Genomic DNA, 16,304 nt, shown 5'->3' with positions numbered 1-16,304 from the left:
GACACAATATCATCAAAATGTTCCGCCGACCCCACCTATTTACAAATCGGGCACACCGCCGATATCACCATCATACCTCCTTTAACCAACTCAAACAATACGGGAATACGTTCCATCTCAACACTCCGAACACGAATACCAACCATTATTGAAACCCAATTATTTCATTCCATTACATTGTCCCAAATGTTTAGACCAAAATTTTTTTTATATTTTATTTAACATTAAAACATGTGACAGTGAAGTAGCATATATGGATAATAGTAGTAATTAAGCAACACAATGAGTCATTTTCATTGACGCATTTCATCGAATACCTTGATGGCAAGTAACAGAGACGAGCCACTAACATTCCTGACCGCCTCCACGTCAGACGGCGGCGACAGTTCTCAGATCGGCAGCGCTTCCGGCAGCTTCCAAAACGATGCGTTTCTCAGCGGCTTCGACGGCGGCGACGAGGACTTCGGATTCTCTCGATCGGACTTCAAGCAGTCTCCTCCCGTAGGCACCGTCAAGTACTACCAACGCCACGTGTTCTTGTGCTACAAGAAGCCGCAAGTCTGGCCGCCGCGTATCGAAGCCGCGGAGTTTGATCGGCTGCCGCGGCTGTTGTCGGCTGTGCTGTCGTCCAGGAAGAGTGAGTTGAAGAAGCAGGTAGGGTTAATAATGTTTATTTGTTACTGTGTTTGTGTGTGTTAGGGTTTGTGTTGAGTTTGACTGATTGTTTTGGTCAACGGTGTTTGACTAGACTCGGTTGACTATTTGTGAGGGATATGATGGCACTGAGACTTCTAATGGAGATGTGTTGATCTTTCCAGACATGATTAGATACAGGTAATCAATCATTTAAATTATGTAATTCTGTTACCGAAACCGAAGTCATCGGTTAATCTATTTAATTAAACAGTTGGTTTTCGCTTAATCGGTTAGTTTGTCGGTTTTCTGTTCAGTTCGATCAATAACCAAAACCTAACTTAATTTTTGCTTTGAATTACATGAAATGGAGTTACAAACTATAAATATATGAAAAGTATGAATGCTTCAGTTTGGTTCGGTTAACCGAAGGTACAAAATAAACGATAACCGATTTTTAGTTAATTCAGTTTTTGGTTGATCGGTTTTGGTTAACAGTTCGGTTATTGCTCACCGCTAACCTATGCAGTTAAAGCGGGCCAAATTCAAATAGCGATCAAGGGCCACTATTTGAGATATAGATTATCGCGGTAAATTTAATGTCATGCAAAATTTATATATAAATATATTATATATCTGTATAAAACGTAAAGCATATATGCTATTAATAGTAATATCAAAAGTCAAAACAGAAAAGTGTCAATATTTTAAACGTGATGTCATGATCTTATCATTAGCATTGAAATCTTCCTCCACGTCCACATTAATCAAGGAATCCAATCGTTCATCAAGATAGCGGTTGATAGTGGTTGATAGCGCCAATAATAGCATTTCCGCTGTTCTGGACCGCTATTATGCAAGAGACCACTATCTCAACGCCATCACACCACTATTGACTGCATAGCCCCTAACTGTCATTATGCAAGACTAATGATTGATTGCAACATTTGAATGGTATACAGGAGATTGACTCATTTTGATGTTGACACATTTGTGGAAGAAGTTCTTGTAAAAGATGGTGAATGGCTGCCTGGAAGTCCCGAACCGCTTAGAGGATCGTACATTTTTGTGTGTTCTCATGGTGCACGGGACAAACGATGTGGCGTCTGTGGGCCCGCGCTTGTTACAAGATTTAAAGAGGAGATAGAATCACGTGGTTATGAAAGTAAAGTATTTGTTCGTCCATGTTCACATATTGGAGGACATAAGTATGCTGGAAATGTGATCATATTCGGGTCAAACAACCATCAGAAAGTCACGGGTCATTGGTAATGATAATGGCTATTTGTTCATACAATTTTACTCGATTTTAAATGTATAATTTTTTACAGGTATGGATATGTTATGCCTGATGATGTACCCTTGTTACTTGACCAACACATTGAGAAAGGTGAAATTGTAGACCGGCTTTGGAGGTAATTATGTTTTGTTTACTAATTGTGTTTTTAATTGTTGTACTACAAAAATGAAAAGAAAATGTGATGACCATGTGAAGCTTGACATATTTGGATTGCTGTTTTATATACTTTCTATAGTTATGCTAACAAAAATGTTAAAAGTGACAGATTGATAGTTAACCAATCGTTTCAATGATTAAAATAATAATTATTTCACTATCTCACCTAAACTTTCAATTTACTCCAAAAGGTGGAAAATTGATGAAATAATTTGTTAAAATAATTTTTTTTAGGGGACAAATGGGTTTATCAGAAGAAGACCAAATGAAAGCTCAAGAACAAAGGCTTATAGCAAATGGTGATGAAAACACGGAAAGAAGCATGGAAGATGGATCACAGGCGGCGGATGGTGGTTCAGCCTGTTGTCGGGTTTCAAACCCGTCTGAAAATGCAGGGAACTTCAACCTTGAAACGAAGGCTAATGGTGAGAGGAAAAAGGGTGTCAAGAATCAAATTTCTATCAATATGGGTAACAAAGATGCGCCAACACCACACAAGGTTTGCACCATGCCAACATGGCTCGAGACATGGGAAAAGGAAGACGTATATGCAGCTCTGGCTCTTATCGGCGCTGCTGTTTCGGTTGCAGTTGCCTATAACTGCTACAGACAGTTGGGCTAGTTTGATTTTGTATTTCTTTTTAAGAGTGCTATCAGGAATCATGTGTTATGTTCATGATTTCTTTGCTTGTTTGTGCCATTTGCAATTTGAATATCACTGTTTGATTTCAATATATTTATTTGAGCTTCAGTTTTGAATCATAAACAAGAAAAGCATATAAACATGTGAATAAATTATATGTTGCAAAGGCAATGGAGATGGTAAAAGTTGATGCTTTATTGTGCTTCATTATTCAGTACTTTTGAGGTCAAAATGACTATTCTCCTGTCCAGACGCAACAGGTTTATAAAATTACGAATCGATATTACAATATATATGAATAATTATAATAGCATATAACGTCCGCAACTGCTTCTATGCATTCACTTCCTTTTGATGTCCATTTTGTTCGTCAGTAAGCTGATTCTGGATCTCTAGTTTATGGAACTCGGTTTCTATGGTTTGTGCAATTTTACAGCCGGTTAAGTTGGGTTCAGGGAAACCGACATGAAATGATGCTTGTTTGATCGGGGCTCTAGGCTTTACACCTGCAGCTTGCTGGTTAATGTAATTATAGAGCTGCTGGTGAAACGCGTGGTCGAATGAGAAACAACAATCTTCACCCGTTGAGCTTTTAGAATACTTTGATGATCCAGACCCTTGTCTTCTACAAAATTGGGGTAGGGATTCATAATCCATTATCTGCACAGTGCAAGTAAATGCAAATCTTGTTAGAACTTTATACCCTCGAATCGAAATTACACAAACACCTCTAATATTTATTACCTTCAACAAGTCATCTTTACCACAGCCCGAAAGCACCTGAATCTTTTTTCTTGTTCGTTCTTGCAGTAGAGGTTTCACAACCTGCAAATATTTGAAATTAAAAGCCGTACAACAAAGACTCTTTAAATCTTGTATCAATGGTGAAGACTGAAGAGAAATTGCTAACCTTCCAACATGCTGAAAAAACATACGGTGCGTTGACGATATAATAAGTATCTGTTTTCTCTGGATAGTTCAAGTCATCAATACTAGATATAACTGTCAACAGCTGTAACATATTTTACAGCAAAATGCGTATCAGTTTCATAACAGTTGCTTCAGTTAGTGGTTCAGTAGACTACAATATCTAACCTTAATTTGATTGAGATGTGAGAGTTTGAGGCCGGTCATATCAAGAACTTTAACACACGTGCTTATGTGTCGCTCGTACTTTTTTGTTGCAGATGGCTAGAATGAAAACTAATAGTTTAACTTATATTTTAAAAGCTAACATAGTTTATGCAGTCGAAACAATTATCATAATTTGGACTTACCAATATCACACGGTCTCTGTATTCATTTATCTGGATGTGGGATTGAACATAGTAATGAATCTAATATAGGCAACACACCAAGAAACATCATGATCAATTTATAAAAGAATAAACACACACCAAGAAACATAAGGGATGTTTGGATTTATCTCAATATTGAAGTTTTCTTATAAAAACTTTTTAATGGCTTACCCAAATCTGATTATTCTGACCCCATAATCAGAATAGTAGTCACTTTACCAAAAACTCAAAACATATACATTAACTTTGAACTAAGACATCGTATAAACGGGTAATATCCTTACAGATGCTTTGTCATATGTGCTGAGCCCTACACCAACAGCAATAACAGGTCGCCCCTAAATATTAAAAGAAACCAAATGAATTAGTTGAGATCACACTGAAGTCGTTAAATCTGGCAAAACACGTAGTATCAAGTGCAGGCATACATCTTTTGTGTAACCCGACATCCCTATAAGCTGCGAGTCCCTCACGGATCTATAAAACTCTGCAGGAATTATAGGTTTCTGCACATATGAACAGAAAGTTAGCCATACAGATAACATTAAAACAAGTAAAATCCTGTGAACATAACTCACCGATAATATTTTGTCGATCTCGTTTTCAGTTCTCCAATTTAGACAATCAACAAGCTGAAAACACAAGATTCATCAGAACATCTAATGTGATAATGGTTTCAAGTTTCAACTTGAATGGAGTTTGATATAACCATGCTATGCGCTTTGGAGATGTTCCCGTCTCGTGCTTTAAGAAACCTGATCATCGTCTCGGACGGACATCCTTGATGCAAATTCTGCACATTCAATTCAATTTAACCTATCAACACTCATTCAACACTATAATTACAAAATCAAATCAAGCTATGTCGAACACCTGGTATGCGAAATACACCCGAAACAATTTGACTTTAGTTTAATGGAAATTAAATAAATTTAAAAGCGAATCGAACCTCGAATGTGATCTTGAGTTGTTCATCACCTGCAGCAATAAAATTGAACATAACGTATATAAAAATTTGGGGAAAAAATAAATAAATTAAAGACAAAATTAGGGTTTTTCTTTGGAGAAAAAACACTAACATGATTCCATTAGATTCTGGAGTTGATGGATCATATCCTGGGTTATGATCACCATTGTTCTTTCTGCTAATAAAAATCTAAACTTGATTACTAAAAGTATAAAAATTTGATGAATTTAGTCTACTGCTCATTAACCATTGAAGCAGCCTGAAAGAGAGATGGAGATGAAGATGAAGATGAAGATGAAGATGAAGATGAAGATGATGTGGGTGTGACAATGAAGAGTTGAGTAGTTGACATGCGTTTGCATTGCACTTATACTTATTAATAATAATAATAATAATAATGGCGGAAAATTCAAGCTTTTAAAATTTTATTTATTTATTTTTATTTATTTTAGTATGTGTATCATATTCTAATTCTAAGATAAGATAGATATAAATAAAAATGGAATGATTATAAATTATGGTAATCGAATTTTGACTTTTGTATTGTCTATTTCTCAATTATCCATCAAAGTTTAAAATTTACCAAAAATAAGCATACTTTTGTATAAAGTTTTAACTTTTTTTAATGTATGGTAAAATCTCAAATTAAGGGTGGTGAAAAAGATAATGGTTAATAAGAAATGTTTCATTTTAAATAGCATAGACGTGTTCTGAACCGTATTTAAAAATGAGAATATTCTATATTAATTAATAAGGAATCGTATTAGTTATTCTATTTTAAAAAATATATATTAAATGTTTATTTTATAAATATCTGGTAATTATAAGTGTTGAATTCATCATATTTGGTAAGAATAAGTGGTAAATATGTAAGATATTTATCATTATTGAAACAGGATTTATACTTTGAATTAAAATAGGGTCTATATTTTATAAATTGTTAAAATTTATTTACTAAAGTAGACAATTTTTGATGCATGGATAAGAGTTATCTAAAGATGATGAAACACATCATACTATATAAAAATCATAAAAGATTGGATCTCCCTATTTTTAGTCTATTCCTTCTTTTAGAAAGTCAGACTAACTATATGTATTTTTTTTTTGGAAAAAGGATAAATTAAATCATTTGAATTAAGGGCGGTGAGAGTGATTTTGCCGTCCTAAAACCCAATCTCATTTTATTCATTACCAAGGAGTTTTCACTACATCCCATCTTAAAATTCATCCTTCACCCTGAAATTCTTCTCACATATTTCTATTTCTATCTTGAATCATCGGGACGATATGGTGTGGCTATCCCAAAATAATATTTTTTTTGTCGATACCAAAGAGCACGGGTGGTGTTCCCGGTGGTCCCAAGACCAAGCAGAATCCATACCGTAAGTACCATGTCCACCCTAGTAGTCCTCTTTGTAATTGTAATTACTATATAGGTCAAAGTCATGATCATGTTTATTTGATACTTGTAAAGAAAAACTAGTTTGAAATTTTGTAAATAAAATAGCAAGTATATATGTGTATATAATATACCTTTGTTGAGCATTTGATAATTCAAGCAGGTTATTTAAATGAGTTTAAGATCATGTTATGGATCATGAGTATCTCAAAGACTAACTTTTAACCATCAATGGATATACCCGACACTCATAGGTATACCTATAAGCCCGATATATAATAAGTAACAGGTGAGGTACGTGATAGATATGACAATATGAGACCGAAAATGACACTCACATTAGAATATATGTTTCATACTCTACCCATTCTCATCAATGATAACAAGAAAAGAGTAAAGAACAATGCATTATTATTATACATATAAATGTGCATTGATTGGTGGGGGGTGGAAAGGATTATTCCTTACGTTGACGCAATACATGCCGGTGTCATTGTATTCCAAAGATGGTGATAGCCCATTAATAGTACACTGAAATTTATTATTTGTCCATTGAAAATATAATATTTTTAATAATTAAAGAAGGATGTTAGAACTTATGAATTGTTTACATATATATCAAAGCTTTTAGATCCAAAAAAGCATGGATTGTATATTGAGAATAATAACATGATTTAGATCTAAAGATCAACTTATTAGGTGGATAAAGCATTAGAACCAAGATACATCCAAAGATCTATACACTTGGACCCAAAGGGATGCACATGCTTACACCAATTTACACATGTTTACCCAACTAAAAAGTATTAAAGGTATGATTAGCTTATCATATACATTTTCATCTATAATAATATGTGCAAGCGAGTTGTGTGACGGGTCTAACTTAAAACACAGATTATATTCTCACGTCATCATCTTCGTGTCTTAATAGCGAATCCACTAATGTTATAATGCATAAATTCCTACATGCCTAGCTATATGTAAAGAAAGATTTTAAAGAGATTCCTAATATTTTAACAGTCATTTTAATTATAATTTAAGAATTAATTTTTCAAAATGAAAGTTAATTGACTTGATAAGATCTTTATTCTTGTTCGATGGACACTTGATCCGTACGAATTCGATGCCACAGATTTTAATCTTGATTTGTGTCTTTCCCGATTGACATGTTATGGGTTTTTAACTTTAAATAGAAAACAAAACAAGGGAATATGAGTATATGACATAATCAATAATTCGCATATCATTATGATATTGTGGAAATTGGAGAATCTTGTGCAACCACTTGAAAATTTCAGGAACACATGCTTCATGTCGGACTCAAGCACAAATGCTTCTTTTTTTTCCACTAAAAGTATGTTTTCAAGTTAGCATCTTAAAAAGTATTAAGATGAACCCTTGGGTGGGCAAAAGTAAAATTGCACTAATTTTGACGTTATTTTACTAATCACGTGAAAATAACGTTAAAAGTGGCGGAAGGTTAATCAGGCATCATGTGGTGGCGTTGATAGCCGAAAGACAAGGGCACATGCACCAATCAGCCGGTGTCCCGATGATTGAGTGTTATGTGTCTTATGTCCAAGGCTTGATTCAAAACTACTATCGAGCCGGGGGTCTCATCGGAAGCAGCCTCTCTATCCCTATGGGATAGAGGTAAGGCTGTCTACATCTTAACCTCCTCAGATCCTACCATAGCATTGCTATTGGTGGGATATACTGAGTATGATGATGATGATGATGATGATGATGATGATGATGATCTTAAAAAGTATTAAACTTTTATTGTTTATATGTCAATGTGTGTGAATCTCAAATATGCCATTCATGCAACACATGGGGAAAACTAGAGTTGGGTTGAGGGTCCCAGCAACCCTCCAACCAGTTAAATTTTCTATTAGAAGAGGTATTCAGGCATTTCAACGATATTATTTTTTATAGCAACGTATGCAAAAATGATGTATGACTTAATAGGTTTGAGTTCATGTTATAATATCTGTTTTATGCCGTTTTATTTAATTTCATTCTTGTAATTTTTATATCTTAACAAATTCATAAGTAACATAAATTTTGATTTTAGCAAAGACAATCATTCGAAGATGTTTATTTGTTCTCACGTTATCCAAATCCGACTTGGTAAAAACCGAGTACGATGCACTTTCAGACAATCATTTGAAGATTGAAACAGAACATGTTCCTTTTTTGGTGGGAAATTATCACCACAAATTTCGTTTTTGAATGCAGAAAAGGACCACAAATTCTCAATTATTGACCACTGGAAGTTGTATGGGTCACAATGTTGCAACTTAGTTACATTAATTATATGTAACAATTTGGACCATTTGGTTCCTACAACTCCCCAACCAATCCTTTTTATTTTGGACCATTTGGTTCTTTTATTTTCTTCGGTTAATCAGGCATCATGTAGTGGCGTTGATAGCTGAAAGATAAGGGTACATGCACCGATCAGCTGGTGTCCCGATGATTGAGTGCTATGTGCCTTATGTCCAAGGCTTGATGCAAAACTACTATCGAGCCGGGGGTCTCACCGGAAGCAGCCTCTCTATCCCTATGGGGTAGAGGTAAGGCTGCCTACATCTTACCCTCCTCAGACCCTACCATAGCTTTGCTATTGGTGGGATATACTGAGTACGATGATGATGATGATGATGATGATGGTTCTTTTATTTTCTTCAAAAAACAGTTTCAATTTAACCCCTTATGCTATAATAAATAATATATACATTTAACATATTTAATTTTTAATAATATTTCATTTATGATTTTAATTTTATTTTCACTGCTAACTTTTTCATGTAACTGTTAATACACAACCATGTTTCCGATATAAACTATTGAAAACGGAGTTGTAAAGACGCAGTTGTATTCAAAATAAAGCATTTTTTGGTATCGTAAATGACTTTCACACATCTTTATTGATCGGATTACATATACGCATGTACAAAATTCTTGTCATATCACACCGGACAACTCTAACTAGTTTTTAATAAAATTTGTCTTATAAAACGTGTGTTTAGTTTATTTATCCAAACAAATATTAAATTAAATAAAGATATAAACGAAAACAATGAAAAATTACAAATCATTCCCAAAATCCATCAAATTCAAGATTATACTAAGAACCCATAAATTCCTTGGATTGAAACGGTCTACTCGTTTCGGGTGGGCTCAAACAACATTATATAGCAAGTTATCACCTTTAAAGAACCGACGTTTGGTTTAAGTGGCTCTGATTATGCAACTCCAATCTGTGGTTCTTTTGCTAGCAGATCTATAATCCTGGCTCGCGCAACCAAAAACAGGGGTTTAAATGACCAGGAATTATGATCTTAAGAGAAAATAAACAGAATAATTTTACGATAAGTACGTAACAGAACAACAATCATACCTCATGAGCAGAATTCCATTACCAAACAACACAATTTTGTCCCAAATAAGCAGGCAACCCGAGAACACACCCACTTCAAGAATCTGATAAAACTTGTAATAAATGTTATATTGATGCTACTCGGTTCTGATCAGGGTCAGAAGTGCCAATGGCGTGCCCTTTTGATGCAGGTAACACGGTTTGCAGCTTCTTAATCATCAAATTAAGCATCCTTAATTTATCGTCATCATTACTTTCTATTAAATACTTTTCTAAAACACAAAAACTATTGTTACTTAAATGCCTCCCTCTTTCAAGAATTTGTACAGAGCACCCGAAAGCTTGTTCTACCCGTCCATCGGAGCACAAGCTTCTTAATAAAACATCCATAGCATGACTATGTGGACAATATCCATTCTCAATTAAATAATTCCAAAAACCAAACGCCTCATCTAACTTACGCTTCTTACAAAAGAAACTCATTAGCATTACTACCGTTGGTGTTTTAGGCACAAAATTTCTATCAATCATCTTGTTATAAAGCTCAAGAACACCATTGGTTCCATTAGATTTCATCAGTCCCGAGAACACTGTATGATATGTAACATTATCATGAACAAGATTATTACCTTCCATTTCATCCATTAGTCTAGTTGCAGACTTGACGTCTCCTGATCTGATGTAAGCAGTTATTAACGCGTTGTATGCACCAGAATCTGCGATTAATTTTCTCTTGGGAATTTCATTGAACAATTGCCGTGCTTTGTTTGCGTTTTGAGCAATGCCAGCTCCATGGATCAAAGTGGTTATTGTCTTTAATGTGGGAAAGCAGTTAACTTGTTCCATTTCTTCTAGAAGCCTTAACCCGTCTAAAAAACGACCTCTTTTGCAGTAAGAATCGATTCTGATATTGTACGTTACAATGTCGGGTTTGAATCCTCTTCGAATCATTTCATGGTAAAACAGTTCTACAGAAGTAACATCACCGGATTCTTTAAATCCCAGAAGCAAAATATTCATTGTTTTCGTTGTCGGTAAAAATCGAGAATAAAACTTATTGAATACCGATTTAGCTTCCTTCATTTGCCTCTGTGTGCAGTATGCGCGAAGCAGAAGATTGAATTCATCAGTACCGAATCGCTTGTCATCAGATAACTTATCCTCCAACTTTTCAAATGCTTCAAGGGTTTCGTCAAAAGATTGAAACTTTGCAATTCTTGACAGCATTATGCTCATTGATTTGAGGCTGATCAATGACGGGCGTGTTTGATGAACTTCATTTATTAAATCCCATGCCTTGTTAAAATGGCGCATTCGTGTTAATATATGAAGTGTCTTTTCAAATGTGTCCGGAGTGGGGGTAAATTGGGGAAACTGGAGGGAGAATTTGAAGAACTCGTACGCTTTAAGTCCGTTAGAGTGAGTTGCGAAAAGACGACCGAGAATGTTTTCTACAAAAGCGGTTGAAATGCAACCCGAAGGGATGACTTGAGCAAGTGTAGGGTGAATCGGTTGGTCAGGAAACGGATGGTCATTGATGATCTTGGTGATATTCTTGACTTCAAACTCCAAATCCGATGAATAAAACCGGAAACCGACGTTGACTAATAATGTAAGTGGTTGAGGAGGAGCTTGAAGAAGTTGATTGCATCTTCCTAAGAGCATAATCTTAAAAAAATATATTATTATTATAAGTTACAAGTTCAAGTTCAAAACCAGCTGAGAATCAATGCTAAAGTAACACAAACTATTGTTTAAATATTATATAATCAATCAAATTAGGCAAAATGATAGGTGAAAACTTAAACCTGCAATCCGGTAAAACCCTAACAGAATGAAACAATTTGATGAATTTTGACAAAATAATAAAAGCGTAATCACTAAACTAATATTAGGGCTTACAAATAAACATGTTGAATCGAACGAACTTACCGAGAAGATAGGATGGTGAGTTCGGCAATGGAGAAGCTGGTACTGTAATAGGCTCATGCTCGAGACGAACCTGAAGCTGTGTCAAATAACCAATGTTTTAAAAACCGTATTTGACTCGTAACTGATTTGGTTTAAAAATTGCACAACCGGGCTCAACAGGTTGAATTGTTAACCCTGTAATTTCATATAAACACAACTTCAATTTAAAAAATAACTCAAAAATATATTAATGAGCATCACACGTGAATCATACATAACACATGAACAATGATCGAGTAGGATAGGAAGTTTGTATTTTGTATACGAACATAATCAATTGCAAAAGATGTAAAGAAACTAACCCTGGATTTGCAGGATACAAAATTAGTTGATTAATAAATCGTCGTTTATTGTGTTTACTCGTTTCAATTTTGTTTGGTAGGTTAAAAGTCATTTTTAAAAAATATGGGCCGCAAAAAAATATCATATTTCTCTTGATTTTAAAACCAGTTTGCCAGATTAAACTAGTATTTTACAAAAAGAAAACGGTGGCACGATATTCTAGCAAACTGCCCAAAAATATCGATATGACAAACTGAAAAATTTTTCTTGCTTTTTCAGACACCCATCGCGACTTGACTCAAATTTTCGGGACGGAAATTCTTTCAACATGGGAATGATGTGACACTCGTCAACTTCAGGTTAACTCCGTTAATCCAAACTCCGTCAATTCAAACTTAAGATCACTAGAACTATAACGCACATCTCATTACATTTAAACTAGGGTTTTAAATGACGCTTGACAATCACTACACATGTAGTCTTTCGGGATTGCACCGAAACGCACACGAGTCGACTCAAACCATTGGTGAACAAACGACAAACATCAAAACAATAAATATTTGATAATAATGTGTTAAGTTATATGCTACTTGATATTTATACATAGAACACAAAATTCAAGAGTCAAGGGTTATTAATTATACTAGAAATTGAATAACAAGAAGTAGAGGGACTTAAGTGTAACAAGTTAATATTTAATATTAACAAAAAAAACCCTAACCTCCCTCCCCCTCCCCATAACCGATCGCCCCCCCCCCCCCCCATCCCTCTCCCTTGGCTGCCGTCACATCACACACACATACATACAACCTTTTTCAAGTTTTGTTGAAGAACTAAGGTGCTAGGAAGGTAATTAACAACTACTCTATGCATTCTAGGTGTTTAATTTTAATATTGAATGGGTTAATCAAAACCCTAATTCTCGAAAATTGATGATTAAAATGAGTTAGGTTTGATTATATGCTTGATGATGAATTGCTAATGAAATTAATAACTAGTTGTGTTATTGTTGCTTGTTAATCACTTGTTCTTTGATTTTAAACTTTCAAGAAAAACCCTAACTATGTGTGTAATGTGAAATTGATATGCATGGTTGGTTAATCTTATGTCTAGAGTGTTATATGCATGGATTATGATTCATAGATTGTTGTTATGTTGAGTTTTGGTGTAAACTGGTACTAGACAGATTGTTAAATTTATGTTTAGACGACTGTAAATGAATGTTAATGTGGTAATTGGTAGAAATTATTAACACTACAGTGTACTAGGTTGAGTCTAGTTTCTAAAAAGTCCAAGTTTGTAATTTTTGGACGTGTAAAAGTTAAGTTTTATTATTTTACAAAAACGTAGTGCAAGTCTGAATTGTGGGGTCTGCTGTTAGGCTGTTTATCATATCTCATAAACTACAAGACCAAATGGGTTAGTTCCACTTCTGGAAGTTAACATATTGAGTTAAGAATCTAACCCAATTGGTCATGCATTAATTGGAATTACCATTTAACGGGAATAACAAATAAAGTTCTGTTGCGCATGATTTTGACTTCTGTGAGTTTACTGTAATGTTTTGATCATTGTGAGAAAACTATGTGGAATAAAAATACAATAAAAATATTTCTGGAAACCTAACTCATGTGTGCTTCTGTGACAATTTTTGTTAAATTAATTGATATGTTATGATCTGTTGAATTGATAAATCTTTCCAAGTAGAATTCTGTCTTGATAAAACTAGCTGCTGAACTATGTGAAAATACATGAAACGTGTTTGTTGATCGATATTTGCTATGTTTTTGACTAAATTGCCCTTGTGGGGAATAATTACTAGTAATGTACAATGTTAGTACTTGATACTTATGTAGTTGTTTACACATGTAACGTGTCACCAATGTGTTTGTCGAGTCACACATAATTCACAAACGAAACACGAAACGTATCTCATGCATAGGTATTATGTGCCGAGTCTAGAGACTCAATAATAGTTCCAATACTTAGAAAATCTCATTCTTGCTTTAGAGCGCTAGTGAGGATTTTCTGTGACGCGCATCTCTCGGTTGACTTGTTTTTGAATTCTTCGCAAACAGTGAGTTTCACGTTCCCTTTTTACTCTTTTAAACGCTTTTATTAGGGGGAGATAACATACTCCAAACGCTTTAGATTTTGTTATTAGTTATATATCACTTGTAAGGCTAAGTGGCAAACAAACCAGCTAAAGTCCTTCATAACATTGAACCGTTTAGTATTTGTATAATAGCGAGTCACTGTTGAGTAGTACTACTGGGTTTGACAAACCCCACCCAACTCTAAACTCGACGGCAGGTCGAGTGGGTGTAATATTGGCTAACACATTTTCCATGGTCGTGGTAGACATGGTGGCAAGGCAATTGATAAACAGTCAGCTTCGGTGTCGAACACTTAGTAATACTTGTTTTATAGGCTAGCTATCTATTGATATATAATTGACTTAACATTATCTGGTAACGCAAACGCAAACACTTAAATGCAAACATTTTCTTTATTTACATATGTGAACTCACCAACCCTGTGTTGACACTTTTAGTATGTTATTCTCAGGTAGCCGGAGCGGGCGCGCGGTATAGAAACATGCATTCATTGAATACCATCGTTTTGAAAAACTTGTTTTAAAATTTTATTAATTGGGTTTTTAAGTCGTCATGCGTGACGCAACACTTGGTTTATGATTTACGCTTCCGCACTTATTTAAATTTAATGTTCGTGGTTTGAAAAATTTGAACATAGTGTTTGATTATAACTAATGATTCCGATCCTGTTAGTTCACACCCTCTGATAGTAAAACTCCGTTAGTGGATTTTGAGGGTGTGACAATCGAGCTCTAAATACCGATTGTCTTACCAAAATATAGTATAACCGGTTCAACCGACCGGTACATACCGGTTTTTAAAACATTGCAAATAACTACGAAGGGGTAAAATCTTAACATTAGTAGACTCGAAAAAACGTTGTTAAAAAATAGTTTTGATAAATATTCTCTTGTTTTATTTAAAACAAGAGTTAGTTACTAGAATTAGAATGGTGTTCTCTAATGCTTAAATGTTTTGGTTTTTGTTTAAAGGTTTGAAATAATAGTGGTTTGAATCAATAGTTTATAGGTGTGCAAATGTAACATTTTAATTCCTTATAATCAAATTTGGTAATTTTAGGTTGGCGTGGTGTCCTAAATCGGGACACCATAAGCCAAACACCACAAATTTTGGGCGGCATACACCTCATAGATTGGCGGCACAATTGGATGCTTTGAAAGAAAGTGACTCCATCTAAGCACGAGGGTGGTTGGTTGTGGTCTTCGAAGGTGGCTAATGGTTGGGGTTGAGTGAGCATCAATTAGTCAATACCCCAAAATAGTCATCAAGAATGTTCTTTAACAAGTTCCGTCGAATCTGACAGCTCTTTTAATGAGTTATGTTGGATCCAACAGTTCTTTAACAAGTTTCGGGATCCATCGGTTGAATACGAGTTCCGTCGGATCCGACGGTTCTTTAACAAGTTCAATCGGATCCTTCGGGTGAATATGAGTTCCGTCGGATCCGATGGTTCTTTAACGAGTTTCATCATATCTGACGGTTCTTGATAGCTATTTTGGGGGTTTTAATTAATTGATGGTTAAAATTAGAAATCGGGAGGTCATCATGGCTATTTTGGGAATTTTTTCTTGATGTATTGTCTAATTTCATAATTTTAATTACGTATTATCTTATTGTCTATTAACTAATTGATTGAATCATGTTCTATTTTGTGTATAATAGATTTTGAGGTTTTTCTAATGAGTAGTGAAAAGAACAAATTATGGATTTATACATTTGAGTTCTTATAATTTATTTAAGAATGTATTTATAAATCTATCGACTTAGTCTCGTAAGTTTTACTCGTGTTTTTAAGAGTTTTCTTGCTAAAAGAACTGTTAGATTTAATGGTCGGTTCGGGTCAAGTCAACGTGGACCGACCCGAATGTGACCCGGTATGGGTTACACCGAGGGTAACGAAAATATAAACCCGCTTAAATGTTAACTGGGCCCGACACATTCAATTAAAAGATAGGATGGTGGTTTAGGCCTTGATTTGATAATTGGGCTCAAGCCCAATGGGTTTAATTCTAATTAAACCCTAAACTCTTTCTATATATAATATAACATTTATTATTAAAGGGTTAACCTTAAAAACCATAAAACCCTAGCTGCTACCCTATTTCGGCGCCGCTTTCCGGCCAACCGGTTTTCCGGCAACCCTTTTCCGGCCG

General features: G+C 34.8%; 2 protein-coding genes and 1 pseudogene across 4 annotated transcripts; 1 reads left to right on the top strand and 2 right to left on the bottom strand.

Moving 5' to 3' along the window:
- Positions 1 to 195: 195 nt before the first annotated feature.
- LOC143571483 (altered inheritance of mitochondria protein 32-like) lies at positions 196 to 2,799 on the top strand. Its single transcript, XM_077056894.1, has 5 exons — positions 196 to 654; positions 749 to 834; positions 1,596 to 1,901; positions 1,965 to 2,048; positions 2,324 to 2,799. The coding sequence occupies exons 1-5, from the start codon at positions 322 to 324 to the stop codon at positions 2,709 to 2,711; spliced, it is 1,197 nt and encodes a 398-aa protein (XP_076913009.1). The 5' UTR covers positions 196 to 321; the 3' UTR covers positions 2,712 to 2,799.
- Positions 2,800 to 2,912: 113 nt separating this feature from the next.
- On the bottom strand, positions 2,913 to 5,283 carry LOC143571467 (SEC14 cytosolic factor-like). Of its 3 annotated transcripts, XM_077056882.1 has the most exons (11): positions 5,110 to 5,283; positions 4,980 to 5,008; positions 4,740 to 4,823; positions 4,609 to 4,662; positions 4,459 to 4,536; positions 4,315 to 4,368; positions 4,010 to 4,069; positions 3,828 to 3,923; positions 3,643 to 3,744; positions 3,477 to 3,557; positions 2,913 to 3,392 (listed from the first exon to the last, which is right to left on the bottom strand). In XM_077056882.1, exons 1-11 carry the CDS (start codon positions 5,162 to 5,164, stop codon positions 3,066 to 3,068), a joined length of 1,020 nt encoding a protein of 339 aa, XP_076912997.1. In that variant the 5' UTR covers positions 5,165 to 5,283; the 3' UTR covers positions 2,913 to 3,065. The 3 variants fall into 3 exon arrangements, with proteins under 3 accessions (XP_076912997.1, XP_076912996.1, XP_076912998.1); XM_077056881.1 differs by having other exon boundaries at positions 2,913 to 3,557; XM_077056883.1 differs by lacking the exon at positions 4,980 to 5,008 and having other exon boundaries at positions 2,913 to 3,557; positions 4,740 to 4,846; positions 5,104 to 5,271.
- A 4,413-nt stretch (positions 5,284 to 9,696) lies between these two features.
- On the bottom strand, positions 9,697 to 11,455 carry LOC143571482 (pentatricopeptide repeat-containing protein At3g61360 pseudogene; annotated as a pseudogene).
- Positions 11,456 to 16,304: the final 4,849 nt, after the last annotated feature.

This window comes from Bidens hawaiensis, unplaced genomic scaffold, assembly GCF_021521415.1.
Source record: "Bidens hawaiensis isolate Kalapana, Puna unplaced genomic scaffold, B.hawaiensis_p1.1 tig00025381_1, whole genome shotgun sequence".
Lineage (NCBI taxonomy): Eukaryota > Viridiplantae > Streptophyta > Magnoliopsida > Asterales > Asteraceae > Bidens > Bidens hawaiensis.
The sequence above is the reverse complement of the archived record's forward strand: the minus strand, read 5'-3'. Positions and strand labels throughout refer to the sequence as shown.

Excerpts from the sequence above, each read along its gene's own strand:
- LOC143571483 (XM_077056894.1), top strand. The coding sequence starts at position 322 with ATGGCAAGTAACAGAGACGAGCCACTAACATTCCTGACCGCCTCCACG. Across the intron at positions 655-748 it reads AGAGTGAGTTGAAGAAGCAG|ACTCGGTTGACTATTTGTGA; the intron begins GTAGGGTTAATA and ends GTGTTTGACTAG. Across the intron at positions 2,049-2,323 it reads ATTGTAGACCGGCTTTGGAG|GGGACAAATGGGTTTATCAG; the intron begins GTAATTATGTTT and ends AATTTTTTTTAG.
- LOC143571467 (XM_077056881.1), bottom strand. The coding sequence starts at position 5,164 with ATGGTGATCATAACCCAGGATATGATCCATCAACTCCAGAATCTAATG. Across the intron at positions 5,009-5,109 it reads CCAGAATCTAATGGAATCAT|GTGATGAACAACTCAAGATC; the intron begins GTTAGTGTTTTT and ends TTATTGCTGCAG. Across the intron at positions 4,537-4,608 it reads AGATCGACAAAATATTATCG|AAACCTATAATTCCTGCAGA; the intron begins GTGAGTTATGTT and ends TCATATGTGCAG.